The sequence below is a fragment of the Tachypleus tridentatus genome, chromosome 9 (assembly GCF_004210375.1).
Source record: "Tachypleus tridentatus isolate NWPU-2018 chromosome 9, ASM421037v1, whole genome shotgun sequence".
Lineage (NCBI taxonomy): Eukaryota > Metazoa > Arthropoda > Merostomata > Xiphosura > Limulidae > Tachypleus > Tachypleus tridentatus.
Genome location: NC_134833.1, coordinates 78,852,907 through 78,879,619, shown reverse-complemented (window position 1 = coordinate 78,879,619; position 26,713 = coordinate 78,852,907). Strand labels below are relative to the sequence as shown.

The 26,713-nt window shown below is 33.5% G+C and overlaps 1 protein-coding gene across 1 annotated transcript in view; it reads left to right on the top strand.

Moving 5' to 3' along the window:
* LOC143227403 (putative glutamate receptor) overlaps positions 1-26,713 on the top strand; it is a 41,054-nt gene that overhangs the window by 2,623 nt on the left and 11,718 nt on the right. Inside the window, exons 2-6 of the mRNA XM_076458855.1 lie at positions 5,123-5,287; positions 11,618-11,793; positions 21,093-21,224; positions 21,749-21,852; positions 25,349-25,439. Of these exons, the coding sequence (XP_076314970.1) occupies positions 5,123-5,287; positions 11,618-11,793; positions 21,093-21,224; positions 21,749-21,852; positions 25,349-25,439 (668 nt within the window). The remainder of the gene's footprint in view (positions 1-5,122; positions 5,288-11,617; positions 11,794-21,092; positions 21,225-21,748; positions 21,853-25,348; positions 25,440-26,713) is intronic.

Below are 26,713 nucleotides of genomic sequence, written 5' to 3'. Positions count from 1 at the left end.
ATAGAAATAATTGTTTGTCTCGAATTTCGCGCAAAGCCACATGAGAGCTATCTGTAGTAGTTGTCACTAATTTAGCATTGAAAGACTAGAGGAAAGATAGCTAGTCATTTTTATGACACAAATTGAATCTCAAACGATTAATTCAGCCTTGCACCCACCACTATACTTGTATAGATATGTTGACGACACAACTGCTGTTTTCAAATCCACAAAACACACACTATTTTAACTACGTTAACTCTATACACCCTAATATTAAATTCACCTGTGAACAGGAAAAACTAGCCAAATAGCATTTCTTAACCTCAAGATCACTAGAACCGATACACAATTCAAAACAAAAATCACAAAAAATCACCAAACTGAATTAAAAATTCTATGGGACTCAGCACATGAAATAAAACAAAAACAACATATTAAGAAACCAAATCAACAAAATAAAACATCATTTCAATAACAACAATAAATTTCATCCAAAAACTGTGAAAAAATTATACGCACACACCTAGATCAACAACAATAATATCCCAAAATACAACAAACTACAAAAACCTTACATTACTGCATACCATATATTCCCGACATCAGTGAAAAATAACCAACATTTCGAAAAAAAACTTATAACAAAACACAACATTCCAGTAAACACCAAATTTATTTCAAAACCCGGGTACAAAACTATCTAAAAACTACACTGACAAACACAACACCAACATAATTTATAAAATACTATGCAACAACTGCCACGACTTTTATATTGGAGAAGCAAGCAGTAAAATGGAAATTGGATTCAAAGAACAAAAAAAATCTTGACACGTTTTTGAACTCTGCAAATCAAATAAACACAACTTAACCATAGAAAACACCCAGTAACTAAGCAGGGAAACAAATATAAACAAACGCAACATCATAGAAGCCCTACTTATACAACAACTCAAACCAAAATTAAACCCATATAAAGGAGCACCTTTAAACCTATACTAATTAATAACCTAACATCTAACTACGACGCCCCCTACAATCACATACCGATTTATATTCTCGTCCCTGAGACATGTAACCGGCAACGGTAAATTGTAAACTTTCTCTTTGTTAACCTGAAGATGACCTAAGAAGGTCGAAACTTTGTTCTGTACTTTACTTTAATTAAAGTTTTAATACCCATACCAGCCATCTTGAGAATGCATTGCTATTAAGATTGTTTGTTTGTTTTAAAATAAAACCGCATTGAGCTACCGGCTGTGTCCAATGCGGGAAATCGAGCCCTGTATTTTAGTGCTTTAAGTCCGTAAAGTTATCGCTCTTTCATCGGGAATGATTAGCAGGGTTACTTCTGAAAATATCTTTAACAACAAGGATGTTCATCTGATGATTTTATAAGGTTTAATTATTGAAGGCTTTAGTGTGTTTTTTTTATTTTGTATTGATTTCTGACATTAAGTATTTCTAGTCAGTTTGTTATAAGAAATTGCCTTCAGTAAACTCTAGTTAATTATTAGTCCTGATCTATAGATTTTTTTCTTTTAAATAGAGTCTGTAAATAATAATTCTTTAACTGGAAAAGTGTTTAATTAATATAAAGTTAAAAAGTTCTATTTTATTATATTTTCTTTGTTTTTTTTATTTTGTACACTTATCAAACAGCTTACTCTTAATCGTGGCCCGGCATGGCCAAGCGTGTTAAGGCGTTCGACTCGTAATCCGAAGGTCGCAGGTTCGAATCCCGGTCGCGCCAAACATGCTCGCCCTTTCAGCCATGGGTCAGTCCCACTATTCGTTGGTAAAAGAGTAGCCCAAGAGTTGGCTGTGGGTGGTGATGACTAGCTGCCTTCTCTCTAGTCTTACACTATTAAATTAGGGACGGCTAGTGCAGCTATCCCTCGAGCAGCTTTGCCTGAAATTGAAACAAACAAATACTCTTAATCGCGATAAAGGGCATTATATATACATTGCTGTAGAATGGAATAATGCTAAATGGATAAATAAAGTTTGAATTTAAAATAAATATTAAACAAAAAAAAATATTGTTTTGAAGAAAGAAGTTGGTTCATGTTTAGAAGAAATAAAGTACTGGGCATATATTTTATAAATTCTGATTGTTTTTAAGTCTAGATGGTGCTAAACAAATGCAAATTGTTTTATAGTTTTATAACCAGGCCAAATTTCAACTTTTACTCTAAAGATGGTGGCGTAGGAACACCGAAAGATGTGGAGTCTTTTTGGGGATGTTTCTTGTTTTTAATAAGATACTTATTGTGTAATTACTTTGCAATATACTATTTTTTAACTATGTATATTTTGCACAGATGTCATTTTAAATTATTTGACCTTTTGTGTTTTAATTGTGAATCTATATGTGTTTTCGTCATGTCTTTTTCCAGTTTGCTTCATAAAGCATCCTCTGGACTATTTATGCTTGCTTATCTTGTAATGTATAAATACTGATACGTTTTTTTATGTAACAATAAATCCCATACTTCACCCACTAAAATATGTATGAGCCTGATATTCGGAGATTGTTTTAATACCCTTCTCTACTGACTAAGTTTTCATTCTACGTAAACACAAAGTGTGTGTGTGTTTTTCTTATACCAAAGCCATATCGAGCTATCTGCTGAGCCCACCGAGGGGACTCGAGCCTCTCATTTTAGCGTTGTACATCCGTAGACTTACTGCTCTACTAGCGGGGATGCAAACATATAGTAAAATAGGTGTTAGAACAATACAACTTGTGGTCTGTGTCCAATATCTGAATAAATACAAGTTAAAAACAGCATACTCATTATAGGCAAAGAAAACGAAACAAGAATATGGGTTAAATTTTACACAGCTTTCAGAAATATAATGAAAATGTGACGTCACAACACAGTAATGTATTTGAATGATCCCAATTTTGAAATGAAAACCGCACGTCATCTGTGTTGTGGGAAAGTCCATAAAACGTAATCGTGGTTGATCAACTGAAATAATAATAACCACAAATATCATCAACTTCGAAAACATCACGAATTAGCTCTTGATTTTTTTGATATCCTCATTTGCATAACGCAATTTGTTCGGGCCTTGCGCTACTCGAGAATGTCAGCATATGTAACATATGCAAAAGCTGTGATGTGACTTGGCCACTTGGAAATTCTCAAGTCTTATTAAAGAAAAAATAAGCTCTGTAACTTTCTAACATGAATTAAGGCTCGTGAAAGATATACAATCTCATTTTAAAACGAAGCTATTAAATTAACATACATGTTTTCTTGTGCTGGTAAAAGCGAAATAACTGAGCGCTTACACATAATTACCATTATTACGCACCCAATCAACCTAACAGCACGTGCAATAATTAAAGAGTTTTAATCATGCAGCAGGCACGTGCCGGATTGTGCGATTTTATGTACCTTTGTTATTTTTACTGCTCTCTTAATGAATATTTGAAAATTCAGGCAAGCAAGAGGCCATTATACTTAGAGTAATTTTTCACAAGAAAGTAAAATAACAATACATGTGGAACGTAGGCAGTCTCATACATGATACTTGAAGCTATACTGCTCACAGATGGTTTTATCTTAGCCTAACTGTGCATAAATAAAATACTAAGATACCAAAGCTTAAAACAAAAATGCATAGAGTATAAGTGAATGTCGAACAGAAAATATCTGATAAGTCGATTGTAAATATTTTGAAAATATGAAAACTGTTTTTTTTTCTGGCCAATGATTTAATATACGTTCTTATAAAATTTGATATAACTTAGAAAACTCCTACGTATTTTTTCTTTGTTTATTCAGGTTTATGCAGAAGGTGGAATACCTTACAGTAATTTATAATAATACAAGTTTCTTCACGTTGTTACAGTCCATGTCAACGCATCCTGTCATATTCTATCTAACAACTCTACATCTTGACAATATGTCTGGTGCCTAGTACATTTTAAGAGACTCCGTCTTAAATCTGTTTCATTTAACAATGGCCACTGTTCCTCTTTGTTTGCTTGTTTGTCTGTTTTTGAATTTCGCGCAAAGCTACTCGAGGGCTATCTGCGCTAGCCGTCCCTAATTTAGCAGTGTAAGACTAGAGTGAAGGCAGCTAGTCATCACCGCTCACCGCCAACTCTTGGGCTACTCTGTTGCCAACGAATAGTGGGATTCACCGTCACATTGTAATGCTCCCACGGCTGAAAGGTCGAGCATGTTTGGCGCAACGGGGATGCGAACCCGCGACCCCAAGATTACGAGTCGCACGCCTTAATACGCTTGGCCATGCCGGGCCCTCGCGCAAAGCAACACGAGAGCTACCTGCACTAGTCTTCCCTAATATAGCAGTGGAATACTAGAGGGAAGGCAGCTATTCATCACCACCTACTGCCAACTCTTGGGCTATTCTTTTACCAATGAATAGTGGGATTGACCGTCACGTTATAACGACCCTACGGCTGAAATGGCGAGCATGTTTGGTGCGACGAGGATTCGAACCCTCAACCCTCAGATTGCGTTAACTCCCTTGCCATGCCGGGCCACGTTTCTCTCTGATATCATTTTCATTTAGCAGTATGTTCAGTTATTTTGTCCCATCCAACAATATTTTTTGTAAACTAGAAGATAAGGAAACTTTATTAGAAAACCAAACACTAAGGTTATATCTATTTCTTTTCCCAGTAAGTGCCAAAATTACTTGTGTATTATATAAAAGAGCTTCATAGTTGTAATAAAACAAATTTCTACTTTCAACTTATGTACAGTCTCTCATAAAGAAACTTTTTTTATTCCAGTTTTTGCTGACAGTTCTATATATATATAAAGCACGGACATATTGAAGATGGAACTGTATACATTTCTCTCTGTTCCTCCTCTGTTTATTTTTTCTTTAACTACTCCTAAAAACACTATCGTTTAATCAACTCCGAATTTAAGTAAACACACCATAGATTGTCTTAAATGTTGTCACTAAAATACTGTACAAATCATCTAAATAATTTATCAATGTGTTGAAATGTTAAGTGATGTAAAATATAACACAGTACGTACAAAAAGGAAAAAAACGAAATAATAATAATAAGATACTTACAGGACTCATTTCGATCAATAGAATGTTACAGTTCTTGTAATATGTTTTTTAATTATTTCTTTAGTTGCATATATAAAAGAAAATGTCACCTTTGAAAATCAACGATTTCATTTCCCACTAAATGACATTTTGCATGCTTTAAAAGAAGCAAGCGTGCTTCGGAATATAAACCTAACTGTAATTCAAGTTCCAGAGGCAGGATATGGAACACAATTCCTCGAATACAAAAGTAAGTTATTTGTTTTTATAAATTATATAATAAAGCAGCCATGAACCATTATAATAACTTTTGTCCTTTTTTGTAAGTGTTACTAGAAATGCCGCCAACTTTAGTTATATTCATATTTGTCTTACGCAACTACAGAAACTGAGAACTTTATTTAATTTCACATCCAATATAGGGTTGAGCCACAGTTTGTCACGATAATTCCCTAAAACTCGACGTGTCATAACTAAGTAAAATTTATCAACTTGTATTGTTCTATTGTAGCCCACTTGTCAGGAAGATGTTTGTTTGTTAATCAATATCGCGCAAAGCTGCACGAGGGCTATCTGAGCTAGCCGTCCCTAATTTAGCAGTGTAAAACTAAAGGGAAGGCAGCTAGTCATCACTACCCACGTTTGGTCTACTCTTTTGCCAATGAATAGTGGGATTGACCGTCACATTGTAGTGCTTTCACGGCTGAAAAGACGAGTATCTTTGATGTGAAGGGGATTTGAAACTGCGACCCTCAGATTACGAGTCGAGCGCTCTAACCACCTGGCCATGCCAAGCCTGTCAGGAAGAATAAACTGTAATTGGTTTAACAGATGTCGGTAAAAAATTACAGTTTTGGTCGCACAGTTATTAACTACTTCATAAAGTATGAGACTACTGAATTATGATAATGTCACCTTAATTTTCTAAAATTTATTAACATAATATATATATATATATATATAAAATCCAAACTTAAAACAATTTCTTTCAAACTTTCTACTACATTTTTTCATATTTTTGCATGTGTTTATACTTGACACATACATACTTTTAGTTTATATTTCACACATAGAAAGAAACTTACTTTAGGCTTAGAGAAAAAGATTGAAATTAACTTGAATAGTAAGATTTGTCCCCAAATTCAAGTTAGAATTATTTATATATCTCTCAATATACCAAATACAGCCAAGACGTTGGTGACAATGTTCTCCCTCAGATCTCTTCTACTTGAGATACAACGAATGTCAATACGTTCAATCATTGAGACAGACTCTTGACAGACAGACTCTTGACAGATAGACTCTTGACAGATAAACTCTTGAGAGACAGACTCTTGACATAAGTTAATTCCTCCATTTTACAGTCTTTCTTTCCTTCACTCTTTCCAGCTACGATCAAACTTTCAATTTATTGTTTCCCCATAACGTGTCAAAGAAACTCCAACTGTCTTTTCTAATTTAAGTGAGTAGCTTTCACCTGCAACCTGTTCTTAACAAAATACATTAATGTGAAGTGTGACTTGTTCAACATATCTTCAAGATAAACCAAAAATCAACTGCTTCAATTTTCATTTCCATACTTGGTGATACTGTCCAATATTCTGATGCATACATGAGAATTGGTATACAATAACAATAAAAAATTCATAATTCGTACATATTTTACTATTTGTATATTTTTCATTTTCAGAAATTCTTCTTTTCCCATCCTTCTTGATGACAACAAACCCACTTGAAATAAAAATGTGTCTCAGAACGGCTGGTATGGGTATTAACACTTTTACTAATATGCGGAAAACAATGTTTCGACCTTTCTAGGTCATCTTCAGGTTAACAAAGAGAGAGTTTACAACTGACTGTTGCCGGGCACATGTCTTAGGAACGAGAGTATAAACGGGTATGGAACGTTCTAGTTGGGTGTTAAGTTATTAATTAGTAAAGGTATAAAGGCGTTTCTTTATATTGGTTTAACTTTGTGTATCGGTTCTAGTGATCTTGAGGTTAAGAAATGCTATTTGGTTAGTACGGTCACCAGTTCTATCCAACATGTTTGTGACAGATTGAATTTCAAGCGATCAATTCAGCTTTACATCCACCACTATACTTGTACAAGTATGTTGATGATACATTTGCTGGATTCACACCTACAGAACAAACACTTACTTTTTGAACTACGCTAACTATATACACCCCAACATTAAATCCACCTGTGAACAGGAAAAAAACTAACCAAACAGCACTTCTTAACCTCAAGATAACTAAAACTGATACACAATTCACGCAAAAATCCACAGAAAAATCACCTAAACTGGATTATACATTCCCTGTGACTCAGCACATGAAACAACAACAAAACTTAACGTGTTAAGATACCAAATAAACATAGCCACAAAACTATGCTCATCCGATAAAATTAACAATAAAATCAACAAAATAAAACAACACTTCGTCAATATCAACATATTTCCTCTAAAAACCGTGGAAAAATTATATGCACACATCTAGACCAACAACAATAAGTCCCAAGACACAACAAACTAAAACATTTTTCACTACTGCATGCCATATGTTCTCGACATCAGCGAAAAAAAAGCTAACATTTCGAAAAAACTTATAACAAAACACAGCATTCCAGTAAACACCAAATTTATTCAAAATCCAGGTGCAAAACTAAAATCCGTACCATGTAAAATTTACTCTTACAAAAACAACACCCACATAATTTATAAAATACAATTGAACATTGTCACGACTTCTATATTGGAGAAACAAGCAGAAAATGGAAATTGGATTCTAAAACACAAAGAAACCTCCTCACGTTTTTTAACACTACAAATCAAGTAAGCACAACATAACAATAGAAAACATCTAGATACTAAGTAGGGAAACAAATATAAACTCGAAGATGCTTTGGTAAAATTATGTTTAGTTTATGTAAAATTAACGCATCAAATATAGAGAAGAGAGAAAATAAAAAGTAGACAAAGTAAAAAGCTCCAAGAAAGTGTAATTAATTTAAGAAACTTAACATTATTAACTTTAACTCAAAATGTGTGTGTTTTGGGGCTATCTGCTGAGCCCACCGAGGGAATTGAAGCCCTAATTTTAGGATTGTAAATCCGGAGACATACCGCTGTACTAGCGGGGAACTACAACTCATAACCGATCACGTTAACAAGTAATGTAGCGCTTCCAACAAAGAACTTTCAATTATTCAACTGTTCTCTCTCAAAGACTGAGAATGGTTTACATATGTCTAAATCGTTTGGTTGAGTTGCGGCATTGCCTCATAAGTTAAAATATACCCTTTCACACGTAGAGACCTCTCCCCCTGATATTTGCGGTGATTTTAAAAATGAGTTATGTTTTACTGCTATGTCGTAATCATGATGGGCATGGTTTCTTGTAGTTGAATAGTTGTTTCTCCTCAGATTTTTATGTTCACTTAAACGTGTGGTTGAATCTAGAGTTATATGCAGAGTAATTAAATTGGTACATTACTTGGACTTTATGTTGTATGTTAGTATCAAAAGTTGAAAGAATTAAAATGAAATGTCAGAAATAATACACTTGTTTATCATCAAGATTCTCTAATTTATGTTTTATTCTCACGACTCCAGCACAAAGCACATACCAACAGCTCGCAACTTCATATGTTCAGCTAATGAGCAGGAACGTTTATAAAAGAAAATCACCTTCAGACAACTTTTAGAGAGAAGGAAAAACCACAGGACATACTTCAATGATAGATTCGCTAATATAAATCATAAGACTGGATTCCTTTGTTCAGAGCTACGGCTATAACTAAACCAAACTTCACAGAAAAAAAGCATGAAAGAATAGTTAATTAGAATAAAAGCAAAGACACTATTCCAGTATCTAGTTTCCATCGCTAACAAAATATATATCATTTAAAAATACCAGTACATCAACTACAGTAGGTTCATAATGTCTAAGGTACAATCCAAATTACTTTATTTATTGGGCCATACCTTTAAAACAACCTATTGTAAGAGTGACGCCTTTTCAACCATTACTTTTCATACATTCCAAGGCATTCATTGTGCTGCCCCATTATTCTCACGAATCGTGACACGTTCGACAATACCAGCAGCATCCAGCTTCTATAAGCGATGAATAATAAATATATGTGCAAAACATATTGGATCAATGACTCTTATAGACTAATAGAACATTATTACATTTTGCGTAACTTTACACAGGTTAGGCGTTTCTATTTGGAAAAGTCCAAAGTCTAAAAGTGTATCGGCTTAAAATAATTTTTGCCTATTGTTTCAACTTTTTTAATGTATAAACTTTTTTCTTGCTTGTTATGAAGCACCAGGGTATACAACGATCTTTCTGTAATCTGCTTTTCACAGGTATCGAAACCCGAATTTTCGCGTTAAAGACTGCAAGACCAAGTGCTGAATCACCATAAGAGGTCTAATATATAAAGAAACCAAAATGGAAAAATATTTATAATAGTACTACGATAATACATTCTGTTTTCAAAAACCTGGAAAGTTTTTATCGGTACTAAAGCCCAGAGTAAAATGAAAAAATGTTTTGGTTTCTTTTGTTTTGAATTTCGTGCAAAGCTACTCAAAAGTTATCTCACTAGCCGTGTCAGATTTAGCAATGATAAACCAAACTGAAAGTGCTTAATCAATACTACCCATTGCTAACTCTTAGGTCACTCTTTTACCAATAAAAAATGAGATTGGCTCTCACATTATGATGCTCCCACGGCTAAATGGACGAACACGTAGGGTAACAGGATTTTGAACCCGCGATCTGCAAATTTCAAGTCCAGCAGCCTAATTACCATGCCAGGCCCATGAAAATGGTTCTAAGTAATTTATAACTAATTTCGAAGCTTAAGAGTTTCAAATGTTTATATTCACAAATATTATGTTGTTTGATATTGTTTTTCCTTCTTTTTTTTTCAAAATGTTTATTTTAACACATTGTTTGTGATTCAATGAAACTAAATTTAAGGGATAGGTGGGCAAGAGAACGGTGTCACAGTTTCTGTTATTAATATTAGAATACATAAATATACTGCAATAAAGGGTTCTATTAACCTAAAAAACATATTTAATGACAAAATCTTACCTCTCAACAGCCTTTAGTCACGAAGACGCGCAGTTCATGCAGTTGACTGGATTACGTTTCTATGACACAAAATTATAGAAATGTTCATGTCCTGGTGGTGCCAAACTTAGCCACCTTACACTAACAAGAAAGATTCTTCGAGCATGTCTTGGTCATCTCTGTTGATTGAACTAACAAAAACTATGGAGGAAACATACTTAAAAAGTTACTAAACAAGAATTTGTTTTGTACAACATATGGTATGGGATTATAGTATGTACAAACTATGGTGTGGGATTATAGTATGTACAAACTATGGTGTGGGATTTAGGATGGGGGATTTTTTTACTTCTTCCTGGCCTGTAAAAATGCGAATTCAGCTACGCTAGAGCAATCCAAATTTTGGATACCAAGAGAAGCTCAAATATCTATTCAGAATTTATGAAATAGAGATTATCGGAAAACTCTGTAAATCAACCACCAAATATGTCTCTATGACTTATAGGTTAAATTTTAAAAAAAGGTTATTCCACACTTGAAATTCCAAAACTGTTTATCTTAAATAAAGACTATGTATAATCCATTTATGCTAATTACATGTTATTGTTAAGCAGTTTCCAGTTTTCTTGGTAAAGAAAAATATTTGGGCAAAAGACAAGAATTACAAAAAGTATAGCCAACGTAACTTTTTTTTTGATACTTCATATATTTTTCAGATGTACGAACTCAGAATCCAAAAAGATGACAGTTTGGCATTCTTGAAGAAATTAGAATATCAAAAACGCTTGTCACGAAACTCAGATTGTCATGTCTTGTATTGCATTGAAGTTAGAATAATGATTTTGACGTCTATTACTACATTCTTCACAAAACGTAATGTGTACTTTTGCTTAAGTGAATCATTTTCATTGGGCCCGGTATGGTCAGGTGATTAGGGCGCTCTCTTGATAATCTGAAAATCTCGGGTTCGAATACCCATAACAGTAAACATGTTTGAATTTTCATCCGTGGATACGTGATAATATGGTGGCCAATCCCACTATTCGTTGGTAGCAAAGTAACCATAGAGTTGGCAGTGGGTGGTGGTGACTAGTTGCTTTCCCTCTGGTCTTACACTGCTAGATTAGGGACGGCTAACGCAGATAGCTCTCGTGTAGCTTTGCGCAAAATTCAAACCCAACCAAATACTGTTAATTGTTACGGTGTTCCTGTAATAATGTTTTACAAGTGACAAAATCGAATTATTTAGTTTTAGTATTTAATAAAAATATTTCTATACACATGTTAATTTTCTGATAAATAATAGGACTTAAGAGTTTGATAAAAACTCAAAATATTATCACTTCGACGACAACTTAAAAGTTTCATTCATAGAATCAATGACTTGCAAATTCTGAACGTGTTTTATAGTCACCTTTTCATAAAGTTTTATTGTATAGTTACTGTTATTAGACAATATTTTTACTACTGAATGTATCAACAGAATTGGTGACAAAGACTTCCCAAGTGGACGCACTCTTATCTGCAACTCATTGTGCATTCGAAAAGAAAATTCGTAAACGCTCAACCAAGAGCTCGCTACCGATATTTGTTGTTCAGCTAGAAAAATGCAAGTTTGAAAGTCCACTCACACTTGTGGTTAAGGCATACGAAATGGAGGTGAGGTTTTATCTTGAGTAATAAAAATGACATTTGTGCTTTGTGTTTAAAAACCAAATTCACAAACTAAGCAAAAAGAAAAAGGTACAGGAGACGATCAATATGAATTGTGTAAACGAGACAGTTACATGTAAATCAAAACTGTATTTCATTTTGTATCACTTAAGTTTGTAACTTTGAGTCCCTAGTCAACGTACAATGTTGTAGTTATGAATCTGCAGAACCAGATAAAAATTCACTTTGATTTTGGTTGTTTTGTGTTTTTCTCTTGCCAGTTTTGGTTAATAGCGATTGTGGTTTTTGAGCTTACCAAACACTCATACTTTAAAATATTACACACATACAAACAAATGTTCGTGTAAAATGTTATATATTACGTTTCATAAATACAGTAGCCCTTACACAAATCTCTTTAAAAGCCCATATTGTGAATTGTTAAAACACCTTTCAACCCTTATGAAAGATAGAAGAAACTATATTTTTGGCAGCTAAAAATATCCATATAATGGCTTCAAATATTTTTCAAAATATAAAACTAACCTGAAAAAAAGAGAAAGCTTATCGGATAAAACCAGCTAAACCTTATACATTGTTTCGTAACGTGTGCATCTATAAAAAAATTTCCGTTTATTATTAAAAGTCAAAAATCTGCAATTGAAAACATAAAAATTCTTCGTCACATCTTATTATTTAACTCTGTTATATTATAAAGTGAATATTACTAAATATACTGTTTATTCTGTTTTCTTCGGCCCGGCATGGCCAAGCGTGTTAAGGCGTGCGACTCGTAATCTGAGGGTTGCGGGTTCGCATTCCCATCGCGCCAAACATGCTCGCCCTTTCAGCCGGGGGGCGTTATAATGTGACGGTCAATCCCACTATTCGTTGGTAAAAGAGTAGCCCAAGAGTTGGCGGTGGGTGGTGATGACTAGCTGCCTTCCCTCTAGACTTACACTGCTAAATTAGGGACGGCTAGCACAGATAGCCCTCGAGTAGCTTTGTGCGAAATTCAAAAAACAAACAAAGAATTCTGTTATTTACAGAATCGTTGTTTAATGCAAGTTAATTTCCGTAACAAAATAAATGAAATTTCCAAAAGTGATTTGCTTGCAGTTGAAATAAAAAAATTAGATTATATTTTGACTTGGCTTTTAAAACCTACTATTATGGGTAGTAGACAATTATTTATATATCTATGTGTATTGCTAAGTGATATTTTACATTTATAGTCTTTTAGATGGTTTCCATGCTTCCTAGATGGACTTTTATTATGGATAAAATACCTGTGTAACCGATCAGAAACGACAATAAACAAAGTAAGTCTGTAAGAATTGTACAGGTGATTTATATTAGTCCTCCAAACTCTACCTTACAAGTCAGTTGCTGCCCATTTGACCTTTGTTTGTTTTGTTTTTTTCAACTTTTGGAAGCGTTACGCATGATAATTTTTTTGAACGACTCTTGCTATTACTATTTCAAATAACCTGAAGTTTTAATATTAATTTAGCAGTTAGTTGAATTTCGATACATATCAAATTTATGATATTTGCCAAAAGATTGATATATACAATTTTCTTTTTTAACACAAATATGTTTTAATATAAAAAATACAATTTATGATAACGGTTATTACAAATAGTGATTTTTATACAACAGCTTTACAGACTTACAAAAAACAGGGTCTTATATCCGGTCTAGAACTAAATATTTCATCGGCGATCCAGGTCCACTACAAACAACTTAATTTTCACTTGGTATCATCACACCTCCATTAAGCTGTCTAGCTTTATTGGCCTCACACCCTTACAAGCTGACTTTTTCTGGCGAATATATTTAATGTCCTCGTAGAAATACTAAAGTCCAAAGTCGGTTTGTAATGTTCGAAATCTATAAATGTTCATGATCATATTATGTAGATTTCTGAGTAGTAGGCGTTAATCACAAGTATAGCTTTCGAGGCCTAAAGCACACTCACTCTCCAATAATAATAGTAATACCATACTCCTCTCGCTAGCTGCTTTTTATATGAATCACGCAAGACTTTAGAATGCTCGGCAAAGTTTGCTTCGCAGCAATACTATAAATCATTAGTATTATATACACATCTAGTATATTGTTGATTCTTACGCTCAAAAATCTTTTACAAATTTCAAAAACTGGTGGGATTTACTCATTATACAGTCAAGAATATATGTCAGACGCAGAAAAGAACACTACATTGAAATAAATGTAGGGTCTAAAATAAACATACAACCGTAAATCCGTTACAGAAGTTATTTTGTTTCTAATAAATAAAAGTCTTAACATTATAGAAGTACAAAGTTATCATAGGTAGCTGTATGATATTTGTATAATTTGTACAGTACTATTATATTACGTTCCTCTCACATGCTTCTATGTAGACTGCAGCAGCACATTCATTATTACGTTCCTTACATACGAATCTAAACATGACTGATTTAATAAGTTATCAGTGACTAGCAGCACATTTTCGTGTTGTGATTCTTTATTACAGGGATCTGAGTACGATGGACATAACTGTTCTCCAGCTCCATGTTTTCAACACAAAAATTTCTTTATAATATGAAAACTTTCCAAGTTTACCCGATGTGCTTCACACCTTTTACAGATAGATCTAAGCGTAGTTATAAACATATTACAAAAGTACATAAGCTTAGATATAGACATACTACAAAACTACATAAGCATAAGCAGAGACATACTAAAAGCTATATAAATATAGGTATAGGTATACTACAAGGCTATATAAAAAGTGCGTGAAATATTTCTTGCTGTATTCTTTGTAGAACATTTGAAATGAGAATGTTTAACTGCGTTATCGATAGACCGCAATTTTACCTTGTGTAACGTATGTTTATAAGACATCTCAAACAAACCTATTTATAAGGTGATTCCCAATAGGCAATATTATATTGTAACACGTCCTTTTTACAAAAGTATAAACAAGAAGGTTTTATAAGATTGTGGCAGCACTATCCTTTGTTAAGTACTTTTACAAAACAAAGGCATCTGCCAACAAAGGATGAACACTGGCACTCACGTATGCCAATAATAATTACCGTGTCTACCAACTGCTGGCGACTGAGTGAGGAAAATAGACGATTGAAAAGGCTTACAAAGGCAAGAAATGTTCAGTTGTGTCTCATTGAACTGATTGCTTCAACAGTGGTCACAGTTCTACCTTATAATTTCTTGTGCCGTGTCTGAAATTAATTATTTAGAATGCAACCAATAAAGCACATTGACTGCAGAGTAAAATACAAATAAAATCACTCGACATTGTACGTGCTGAACCGGTGCAGGTGACTCACTGGCGCGAAGAGCATTGTCTGAGCAGGGACTGGGTGATTCGATTTCTTTAAAATTAAATGACAAACTTCAGAATGTATTTTACCATCATTTCCACTCTACGACACAGCAGTTCGAGTCTGATGAACAAGAAAGCTTCCAAGACGATAATGCAATAAATATCTGCAATTGTATTGTAGGAAATTGGTTCGAAGAATTTGAAAATGATTTCACTCATCATCTTTGGCAAGTGCAGTCATCATGGTTTAAATCCTGTTGGGTATTTTTAGGGTTAAGTTGAATATCGCATTCGTCACTCCAATTTCTCGCAGAAATCTGTAAAGAAAATGCAAACCATATTTGTTGACACACAACATATTATCGATCCAACAACATGGGTAGTTTATTTCAGGCCGAGTTAAGACTAATATCGTGGTGAAAGTCGAGTTTCAGCCTTTTGAGAATTTTAATGAGGAGGCAAGTCAGTCCAGTATGTTCCGCAATACAGAAAAAGTGTTCAACTGTCAATTTTTATCAAGTGTTAAAGCATGTTTTTATCTTGAAATAAGCCAGTATATAAACTAGGAAAAGTGTCATATAAATTTGTATAAAGAGAAGACGATCTCTTAAATTTATACTAAGCCTATCTAGTAACTGAACATTAAAACAATAATTTGCTTTATATTTTAATCCTTGTTTACTAATTCTGTTGGATTCTTAACAATCTCGACACTTCACTATAGAAACATAAAACTAAAACTTTCTTTTCACAAATTTTATGACATTTTCTACCGTGGTAAAGTTATTTCTGTTAAAAGGAATTTGTGATTAGTACATGTATACAAGTAGCAGTGTATCTATGATCCAAAATATATACATAAGATTACCAAAAATAATCAGGAAACATTAATATTTCAGATAATATTGTGTATTTGTATCATAATATAATGGAATTAGAAATGAATATATGGTATTCTGTTGCACAATAATTCAGTGATTTAGCTCGTCTAGACAGTTACCTAACGACGCATATAGTGCTATTGTTAGTTTGTTTTTTAATTTCGCGCAAAGCTACATGGGGCTATCTGCGTTAGCCCTCTCTAATTTAGCAGTGTAATACTACAGGGAAGGCAGATAGTCATCACCACCAACTGCCAACTCTTGGGCTACTCTTTTACCAACGAATAGTGGGATTCACGTCACATTATAATGCTCCCACGGCTGAAAGGACGAGCATGTTTGGTGTGACGAGGATTTGAACCCGCAGCCCTCAGATTACGAGTCGCACGCTAACAAGCTACATTTTATTATAGGAAACCACTAATGACAAGGCCTGTTCTATACATGGACAAACACCACAAAACCAGTTAAGTTACAACCTACACGTTTTAATTGTAAAGCTAACTATATCAACTAAATAAGATACAACAGAATTTATGGTGAACAAAAATGAAGCATTTCCAATATATATATACTGGCGACCACTGAAATACAACACATTAATGATATGCTTGTAATTTTGTTAAAATAAGTATGTTGACTTAAAACTTGTATATGCATATATATATATTGTAGATTACTTAAACCTAAAATTTACGTTTGCACTATTAATGGGATAAATTTATACAATAAACTCTTATATACTTAAGACAATTTATTCGTTATTTTAATTTCTTTTAATTAGATATTTGAAATGAAAGCAAATGTTCAATAAATATTATAAATGGTTCAAAGTGTACGGTTATAAAATTGTAAGCTATTTTAGTTCGTTGCGTGTGTCTAAATCGTGAAGTACATTATATGAAGTGATTCTTTCGACTGAACGTGAAAGTGATATGTATATATATCCACGCTATATATTTTCTTAAAAAATAAATATTTCTAGAAACCAATTTTAATTTGAATTAAGTTATCAATGTAAACTTTTCGATTATTTTGCATCCATTTAATCTAGATATGTATTCAACTCACTTTAATGTGTAGTCTTGGCCAAACTGTTAGCATAATGTCCTGCATTGATGTCTATATGCATGAAGTAGTTATTGAGTAAATACCCGAGTAATAACAGAGAAAGTAGCGTGTGATTGGACAAACATGTACGTATGAGTTGTTATTTTGATCTGTATACTTTGTTTTGAGTATTTGTTAGTTTAAACATACATACACACCTGTTTTTGTATAAAATGGTGTACTTTTGGTATAATATTTTTTGGAAACAGATCAACGCTTTATTCAGACAATATGTTTGTACTAAGTGTAAAGTCATGCCTCGTGACGTGCCAGAAGATATAGAGCGTTAAATTGTTCGGCTGTACAGAGATGGTATGAAGAAAACATACATTTCCAAAACAGTAAGATATCCCCAGTATTCTGTATCCAAAATTCTGAAACGTAATTGGTCTACAAGAAAACGTTGTTCCATGAAAGTCTACTGGTAGGTACCGAAAAAATACTATCGGGAATGACTGTGTTTCGATAAGGTTAACACGTCAACATCAAAAGAAATATTGGAACACCTTACGACAGGAATGTCATGAATACATTCATTCCAGAATATCCAGAAGAATAGCTAATAGGAGACTGACCAAAGAAGATTATTTTGCAAGAATACCTATCTGCAAACCGATATCATCCAAAATTCACTACCACCACTGTGTTACTTGTACAAGACAGCATGTCAACGTGCAGCTAGAAAACAGGTGACATGTCATCTTTTCAGATGAATATTATTTTCTGCTAGTTGAAGCTGATGGTAAAATTAATATTAGTCATTTACCTGGAAAACAGATGAAGAAAGACACTCTTTCTCACAGGGAATACAAAATCACAATGGGAAAACTGTTCTTCGTATCTTCCAAGGAAACGTCAATGGTGCCTCTTACAATGATTACATTCAAACGATATTTCTGCCACATTATAGGGTTCATCAATAACTTTGTGTTCCAGGAAGACAATTCTACTAAATAGTGTACATATTGTACAGGATTATATCAACCAGGAGGACGTTACAGGATCACCATGACTAGCAAAGTCCCCAAATTGTAATCCCGTTAAGAAACGTTGGACAGAACTGAACATTGTCAACCATGACTTCAAAACAGTAACTGTAGCTAAGCTGCATCGTCATCTAGTGAGTAGTTAGGTGGAATCGTGATGGATTCCCTCAGAAACGTCATCGATATCATGCTACGTTCCCTTACAGTGGTTATTTGAGTTGGAGGAAGAACAGCCAAGTAGTGAATGTTTAATATAAATTAATATTAGGTTACATAAATCATTTATAATAATTTTATGTAATGTCTTGTCATCATATATACTTTGGTAAGGTTTTGTTACGGAAGGTAAAATGCTGAATTTCACATCTTTTTACATCTGTTCAATAAAACTGTTTGCTGTTCTAATAAATCGTTCATGATATCCATTGAACCTGTATCATTAAATAAATTACATATACAGATGTTTAATATAACACACATTTCTCAGTTTTACAGCACTAAGTGTATTTGTTGTATTCTATATTAATAATAGTTATTTCACTTTTTACATTTCCCGCTGGGAACGAGGTAAGTCTTTGGACTTACAATGCTAAAATCAGGTGGACACAGCAGATAGCCTCATGTGGGTTTGCTATAAGAAAAACGCAAACACATTTGTTACGAAATTGCAAATATTTTGGCTAAGACAGTAGGATATTAATGTTATAACAATCTGAATTTAAAGAAACATTTATTACATTACAGTGATAAGATTATTTCAAGTAACGCTAGATTTACTTTGGTTCACTTACTTTATTCAAAATAAAAGGTAGGTTTTAAACTTGAATTGGTAAAAAACGTATATTTGCTTTTACTATTTTGATCTTTCACTGGGCTGACCGTACATTATAACAGAATAAAACGGATGCGTTATTTTGATTACTGTTATGCATTATTTTCAAGCTGTGTTTAATTATATTCTCACGATATCAGGGAATTAACACAAAAAAGCGTTTGCATGAACTGTACATAAGACTAATCATGTCAAACTGTTTTGTTCGACAATTTCTGGTCCGGTGGTTAATGTACACGACTCGTAATCCACGGGTTCGAATCCCCGTCATACCAATCATGTTCTCTCTTTCAGCCCTGGGGACGTTATAATGTTACAATCAATCCCACTATTCGTTGGTAAAAGAGTAGCCCAAGAGTTGGCGATGGGTGGTGATGACTAGCTGCCTTAACTATAGTGTTACACTGCTAAATTAGGGACGGCTGGCACAGATAGCCCCCGTGTAGCTTTGCGCAAATTTAAAAAAACAAAAACAGTTCGATAATTTCTATTACCTCTTTTCTGAAAAATACAGAAAAATATTAGGTTACGGTATTTAAATGTTGGTCTTAGTATGATTGGATTAAAATGTCATCCTGTCATCTGTGGCTGCAGATGACTTAACAGTGCGACGGCTACAACATTTTATATAAAACTAAAAAACAAAGTTTTGTATTAATAGTTTCGTTTTAAGTTTAATTACTGATTAAGTATATTTTATTACAAATTACAGCTTATACAGTAATTGAGACGGTTTAGAACTGGTACAACGGTTCCATGGTACGATTGTTCTGAAGTATACGAGTTGTAATTGTAAAGGACAAACTAATATTTGAATCTTGTTCTATGTGCTCTCAGGAAGGAGTAACTTCATCGCAAGTCCGTGTAACTAAAGGAAGTACATATCTCTGTACAGAAATCAAATAAATATGGCTAGTTGTAACAATTCGATCAGCTCTTCCTGTTTTATGTTGATCCTATTTGGTGTTTTGATGAAATGAATGTGAGTTGTATTGCCTTATGATAAGAAATCTGAAGAAATAAGATTACAACATCAAAACTAAACATTATGGCGTTGCTGTCTAAACTATGTAATTGTTGTAGGAGATGAGAAGTGTTTTTTTTTTTTAATTGTTGTTTTAGACTAAATTAAAATATTTATCAAGGTTATAGATTGCAAAACTATAAGAAGACACAATTGGGAGTAAGGTCATTGGGTCTTTATGGAGTTTTGGTGAGCCGTAATTTATTAAATAGTAATTCGTTCTTTACGGTTAAAACTTATGTATTTGAGAATAACCAGTGATCGAAACATTTTACTTATTTTCAATGCAAGTCTTACTGTAAAAGCTGTAAATTGTAATAAAATGTACTTTTGTATATTTTCAAAGATATGTCTAAAACGATTACTTTAACATTACCGCTAATAAAATAGAGCAATGCTGTGTATTACACATTTTTTGGAGTAAAAGCCGTTTTTTGTTATTTTGTTAAAGCTAGCTAATATACAAGTTGTATTCCGATCGCAAACCTTTTCCTATATAACAGCGTTTCGTTCAGTATTAGAACTCATCTAAAATATGTAAAACTTTGGCTTGGAATGTTGTGAGACATACAGAATAATAGATAATTAAACAAACTCTAGTAAGAACAACGTGAGACATTAACTATCTTCAGTAGTCAAGGCACTTCAAATTATTTTAGGGAGGATTAGAGTAAATTAATCTATGAGACCTTGAGCGTGATCAAATACATCAGTTGAAAGGGTTTGACTTACTGAGTCGAAAATTGAAATTAGAACTCATATTAGTCAAGAGATTACGAAGCTATGAGGTGTAAGTTTGTACATGAAAATCTCAGAGCCATGTATGAGTTGCGATGCCACGACGATACAATACTAAACGCATAGTTGTTTTATGGAGATTATCAATTCTGATGACCTATATCAAGAAGACAGAGTAATCGCACGAGCTATGAAATACAGGCAACACTTTCTGCTGCTATCCTAATTAATTATGTCTTTATTAGAATACCAAATCAAGAAAAACGAGGTAAAATTTGAGTTTTATCCATGGGAGGTTTTATACAATTATTTCATCTATGTTTGTTTTTAGTACCTTATTTAAGTACAGTGTAAGCGTTTTTGTGACATCGTTGTCAATGTTTGTTTTTTTGTTTTTCAGATCGACCTACCGATAAACTTAAACACTTCCTTGGAGGGATGTTCTACAAAACTTCAGTTAAACAGAAGAAGCAAAAGAGAAATAATTAACAAATATCTTGAGAATAAAACGTTAAAAGTTGTAACAATCATAGTACGTATACACTTTAAACAGTTTTATCAAGCCTAGAACAACTGTGCTTGTGAAATAAACGTTATACCATGTAAAACTGATCGTCGAAATAATGTAACAGAGTGAAATGTATATATATTATCACGTAAAAATTACAGTTGATATATTTTAACTTAATTAAAAACATACATTGCACAACGTAAAACTGATAGTTATCTTAATGTGACTAAATTAAATATATACAGCTGCATGTTGAACTGGTAATCGTTTTAAGTATAATATTGTTAACATATGCTCTCCAAAACCTATGCAGATATAGTCATAAGTTTCAGCACTTGCATTGTCAAAATAAAAATACAGCGTTTTTGTATTAACACTAACCCCTGTAAATAGTTGATATTATCGAAAAAATTAGATATTTGATTTGGTTAGTAAAAACTTTAGAAAAACATTACTTTTCGTGTGACTTATGTTGAACACATAAAATGTTTATTGTATTTCCGGGTTTATCTCTTTAAACAACATATTTTTCTCTGTTATTTCAGAGACCTCCTTTTGTTTTGGAGAAGGAGAGTCATACACAACAGAAAGTCTACACAGGGCTTGTTTTTGATTTACTGCATGAGCTAAGTAAAAAATTCAAATTCAGGTTAGTAAGAACAGTCACGCCATCTCTAAAGTAACAGTCATCAGTATCAACGATTCTCTGCGCAGTATATCACCATTACAGATCATATTATGAATTTGTAGCGGTGAAATAATAATTTTACTCTCGCAGCTTAATATCACTTGTATTTAATCAGTTTTGATGTTCAAGTTCACCTTAACTTGTTGAGAAACTAAACCAAAGAAAGTATACTATACCCAGATACCTATCCAGGAAAGCTGTCTTAAGGGACTAACCTGATATCTTGTTATGTTATATCACGACACAATTTTGAGTAGTAAAGGAATTGTTTCCATTGTGAAAGCATTTACAAAAGCAAGTAAAGATTACAAATATTTGATTAACTGAGTTTACTGGTTCATAAATTTTATAATTATAATCTGCTCTTTATGTTAGTAATTTTCGACTTAACAAAGAGCTCTCGCCACAAAATACGGAAGTTGCTATTGAAAATCGCCTTGCAGTTTCTTCTTGGTATTTTTCTTATGAATTTTTAGATATCTATAAATCAAGAATTTTATAAATTATGTTCTTCCTAGGATCTGGTCCTCACGATAAAATATCAGTCGTTACATTTCAACCACTCAGTACACAATGAAAAAAAATTCAGAAACACAATGGTTGATTCACTTAGATAAAAACTTGTCAGTAAGAGTCACACCACGGCCCGACATGGCCAGGTGGTTAAGGCACTCGACTCGTAATCTGAGGGTCGCGGGTTCAAATCCTCGTCACACCAAAACATGGGGACGTTATAATGTGACGGTCAATCTTACTATTCCTTGATAAAAGAGTAGCCCAAGTATTGACACTACTAAATTATGGATGGCTAGCGCAGATAGCCGTCGTGTAGCTTTGCGCGAAATTCTAAACAAACCAACCAAAAACAGTCACACCTAGATCCTTACACAAACCAATATAGCTTTAAACTGGTTAGCTGCACGCAAGGTGTTATAAGAGAACAGATAGAACTGTTACATAAAATATAACCAGACAGCTGTCGTAGAGAGGCTGTAAAATTCACACAGTTTGTAATGAATGCAAAACGTAATTTTGTGGTTAGTGTGACTTCATTATCTCTTACGTTTTGTCAGTAGCATAATTAATTTAGAGTGTAGTTGAAACGGCTTCAATGTACGACTGACAAAAAGGCAAAAACTGAATTTGAAACGCGTCTTGTTCGTTCAGCTTTAAAGTATTCTACTTAACGGCAAATTATAAACTGTATCACATATGTTACTGTTAAGAAAATTATGACTTGAAGAACGTTTTCGTGAGAAAGAACATACGTAAGTGAAGCTAGCAGAACAATAAATAAAGATGTGTGGAATACGTTCGTCAGTCTTCTGTCCGGAATGTTGAAACGGTGGAACTTAATAAACCAGCGCTTTTAGTCCCATTCGTAGAGGAAATCGTAATAATCAACCTTAAACTGTTTAGACAGAATACATTGCAAAAGGAATAATATAACGGGTTAGTCCAATAACAAAATTTTCGTTTGACCACATAGCGAATAGTAAACTAGTGGTTAGTATAATGTGTTAAAGATAGGAATAATTAAAAACATGCTTAGTTTATTGTTTACTGAATAGAAATAACAGCTAATAATATAGTGGGTACTGTTGTCTGGTTGTTTCCTTCTTGCCAGTAATTACCTAATAATTAACTTTGGTACTTCTGAGCCGGTGGTATAACTCCTATGTCCAACAAGATACAGTTCATGTTTAAAATACCAAATATTTACTTCAAATGGTAATTATATTTCTTTCCTTCCATTATCTCTGGCAGGATGTGTTCAAATATTATATCGATTATTTTATTTTCTTATAAGGATTGAGTTTGTGATGAAATATAAGTAACAAAGTTTCTTGTTTATGTTAGCTGTCTCCAACCAGTCCAGACTGCTTTCGTACTGCTGTAATGTATCACACTCAGTTTCCAAGCTTTTCTGAGCTTTGAACTCAAACTCATGAATTGTTCGATTTTACATTAGAGGGAAAATTATTAGTGCAACTTGGTAATGAATGTCGTGGAGTCCAAAAGTTTTACTTAATAAAATGCTCAGCAGAGTCCACATATGGATTATCCAGACTCAAAATCAGGACTCAGGTAGCCTGTTCTGGAAACCAACCATTCAAGGCAGTTACCTGTTTTAAACCTTTCAGGAAACTCTCCAGGTCTTCTTTAGCCCCACTCTTGAATATAGGAGTCATAATTTTCTTTGCTTCACTCACAAGAGTTAGTGGTCGTAGTCAAAGTCTCTCCTTTAGGAATCATTGATTAACATTTGTTTGAGATGTTGTTGACCTCACGGGTACAGGATAGTAAACATCGTGAGGGACACTAACACCCTGCCCCAGAATAGAAGGATGGCAAGTTACTCTTATGATCTCACATCAATCCTGCTTGACATCATGCTTCTCCATGATAATGATTATCCCGGCAAGACTTCGGAAATTGTTTCAATGCCCTTTTGATTACTGTCTTTACTATTATGTGCTTTCCACCTCATCTGCAATTGAAGTAGCTCTTATCGACAGACACCATCGAGTTGGCATAGCCAGGCGGTTAAGGCACTCGACTCATTATCCGATGGTTGCTGGTTCGAATCCCCGTCACACTAAATATGCTCGCCCTTTCAGCCGTGAGGGCGTTATAATATGACGGTCAATTCCACTATTCTTTGGTAAAACAGTAACTCAAGAGTTGATGGTGGGTGGTGATGAGTAGTTTTTCTCCCTCTAGTCTTACACTGCTAAATTAGGGACGGCTAGCGCAGCTAGCCCTCGAGTAGTTTTGCGCGAAATTCAAAACAAATCAAACCAAATCAGACACCATCCACAAATTATACCTTCAATCTTTCTTTCTTTTATTTATTTTTCCTAGTGGCTTCGATAGGAGCTGGAGTGGGGATACGTTGGATGGCAAAAGCATATGGGTCCTACACTGACTTTCATCTTTGGCCTTAGACTAGTGATAGTATTATACTGATAAAATTTCAACTGTTTTGATCAAAATTAAACTGCAGTAGCAAGTAAACAGTTAAGAAACTCACCTTATTTTTACATTTTTTATTTCTGCCTGATACAATATTGTTAAAGCCCAGACAATACAAATACTTATTGTCTCGCTTGAAACAAAACCTAAGGTACAAGATGAATTCTGCTAACATTAACAGAACCGTTTATATTAAAGGATGCATCTTAATGAGATTTATATACTTTACAAGTAGACTATTTAAAAATCCCAATCATAAAAGAAAATATGTCAGTATGAAATACTTCCCTAAATAAGAAAATTTAAAGTATGATATGTTTGAGAAAACATGTATTAGTTTAAAGCATCTCACCATTTAATATAATACGTACGTGTAGAACTTTAAAAAATATACATAATGGTAAAGAACATAAAAGTATAAAATATTTACGTGCTGTAGTAACATGAATCAGTGTATTAACTTCATTTTCTTATCTAAAAGTTACGTAACTGAAGAACCACAGGATGGAAACTTTGGTGCACGATTACAAAATGGCTCTTGGAATGGAATGATAGGAATGCTTGAGAGAAAGGTAATGTTTCTAATACAATAATTTTACTTTTATGGTATGTTCACTATCATAAATTATTTGTTTACTACAGTTTTTGTAGTTTAAATAGGATCTGGAAACAATTTTGTGACATTTGCTCTAAAGCTGATTCAGCCTCCAGGATAAGAGATTAGAAGATTAAAAATACAATATCTCTAAAAACTAAAGGAGACTCAAGCCAGGAGAGCAAGAGCTGAAACATAAAAATGTCAAAACCTAGATGGTAAAAATATACTCGAGTCCAAGAGAATTAAAGAAAGTCAAGGCCGGAAAGATAAAAAGAGGGTCATGATATTTAGGTTAAATAAATATCCGATAGAATAAAAGAGAGCTAGGACCTTAGAATACAAAACATAATAAAAATGTATATGAAGATACTGAAGTTCAAAAACAAGAAGGTGTAATGAAGTTAAGACCTTGGAAGTTAAAAATAATATTAAAACATAAAGAACAGAAGAGGGTCTAAATTTAGAAGATAAACATATAAATTTATGATCTGTAGAAAGTTAAAAAGAACAGATATTTTTATGGTGGGAAGAGAGTCAAAATCTGCAATTTTTTTTTAATGTAACTTATTTAACTTGAAAAAATATAGAAAGGAGTAGCTATTGTTTACTCAGTGCGAAATTAGGGCTAATTGCACTTTATTCATCGTTGTAGGGACAGATAGGACCAACTTGTGAAATCAAAATTAGTGTCTGTTGTAAATATATATATATATATATACATCAATTTTTTTCTTTTGCCGAATGTGACCTGGACGAAATTCGGTAATTGTAGTTATCCATTTTCTGTCCCTTGGTGAGTCAGCGGTAAGATAACGAACTTATCTGTCCCATCGTCTGTGGTGGAAAAAGAACACACTGTCCATTTTGTAACCTCGTGTTAAAGAACAACAAACAAACAAATAAATCATTTTCTTTTGAAAACAAGAAACAGCTTTACCTTCAGAAAACATTGCAAAGAAAACCTCGCGTGAATAAAAATACATTATCTCTTCCCAGACTTACAGAACATTTAGAAGCCCATTTACAATATGCACTTGATCTCTTTCACATATATCAATGGAAAATTATTCTCTTACACTCACGAACCTCTTTTTCTTATTACTGACGGCGGGACGACATGACCAGGAGGTTAGGGCGCTCTTTCTTAATGTGAAGGCTTTGGGTTTGAATCCCCGTCACACTAAACATGCTCGAATTTTCAGTCGTGGGTGCATTATAACGTGACAGTCAATCCACTATGCGTTGGTA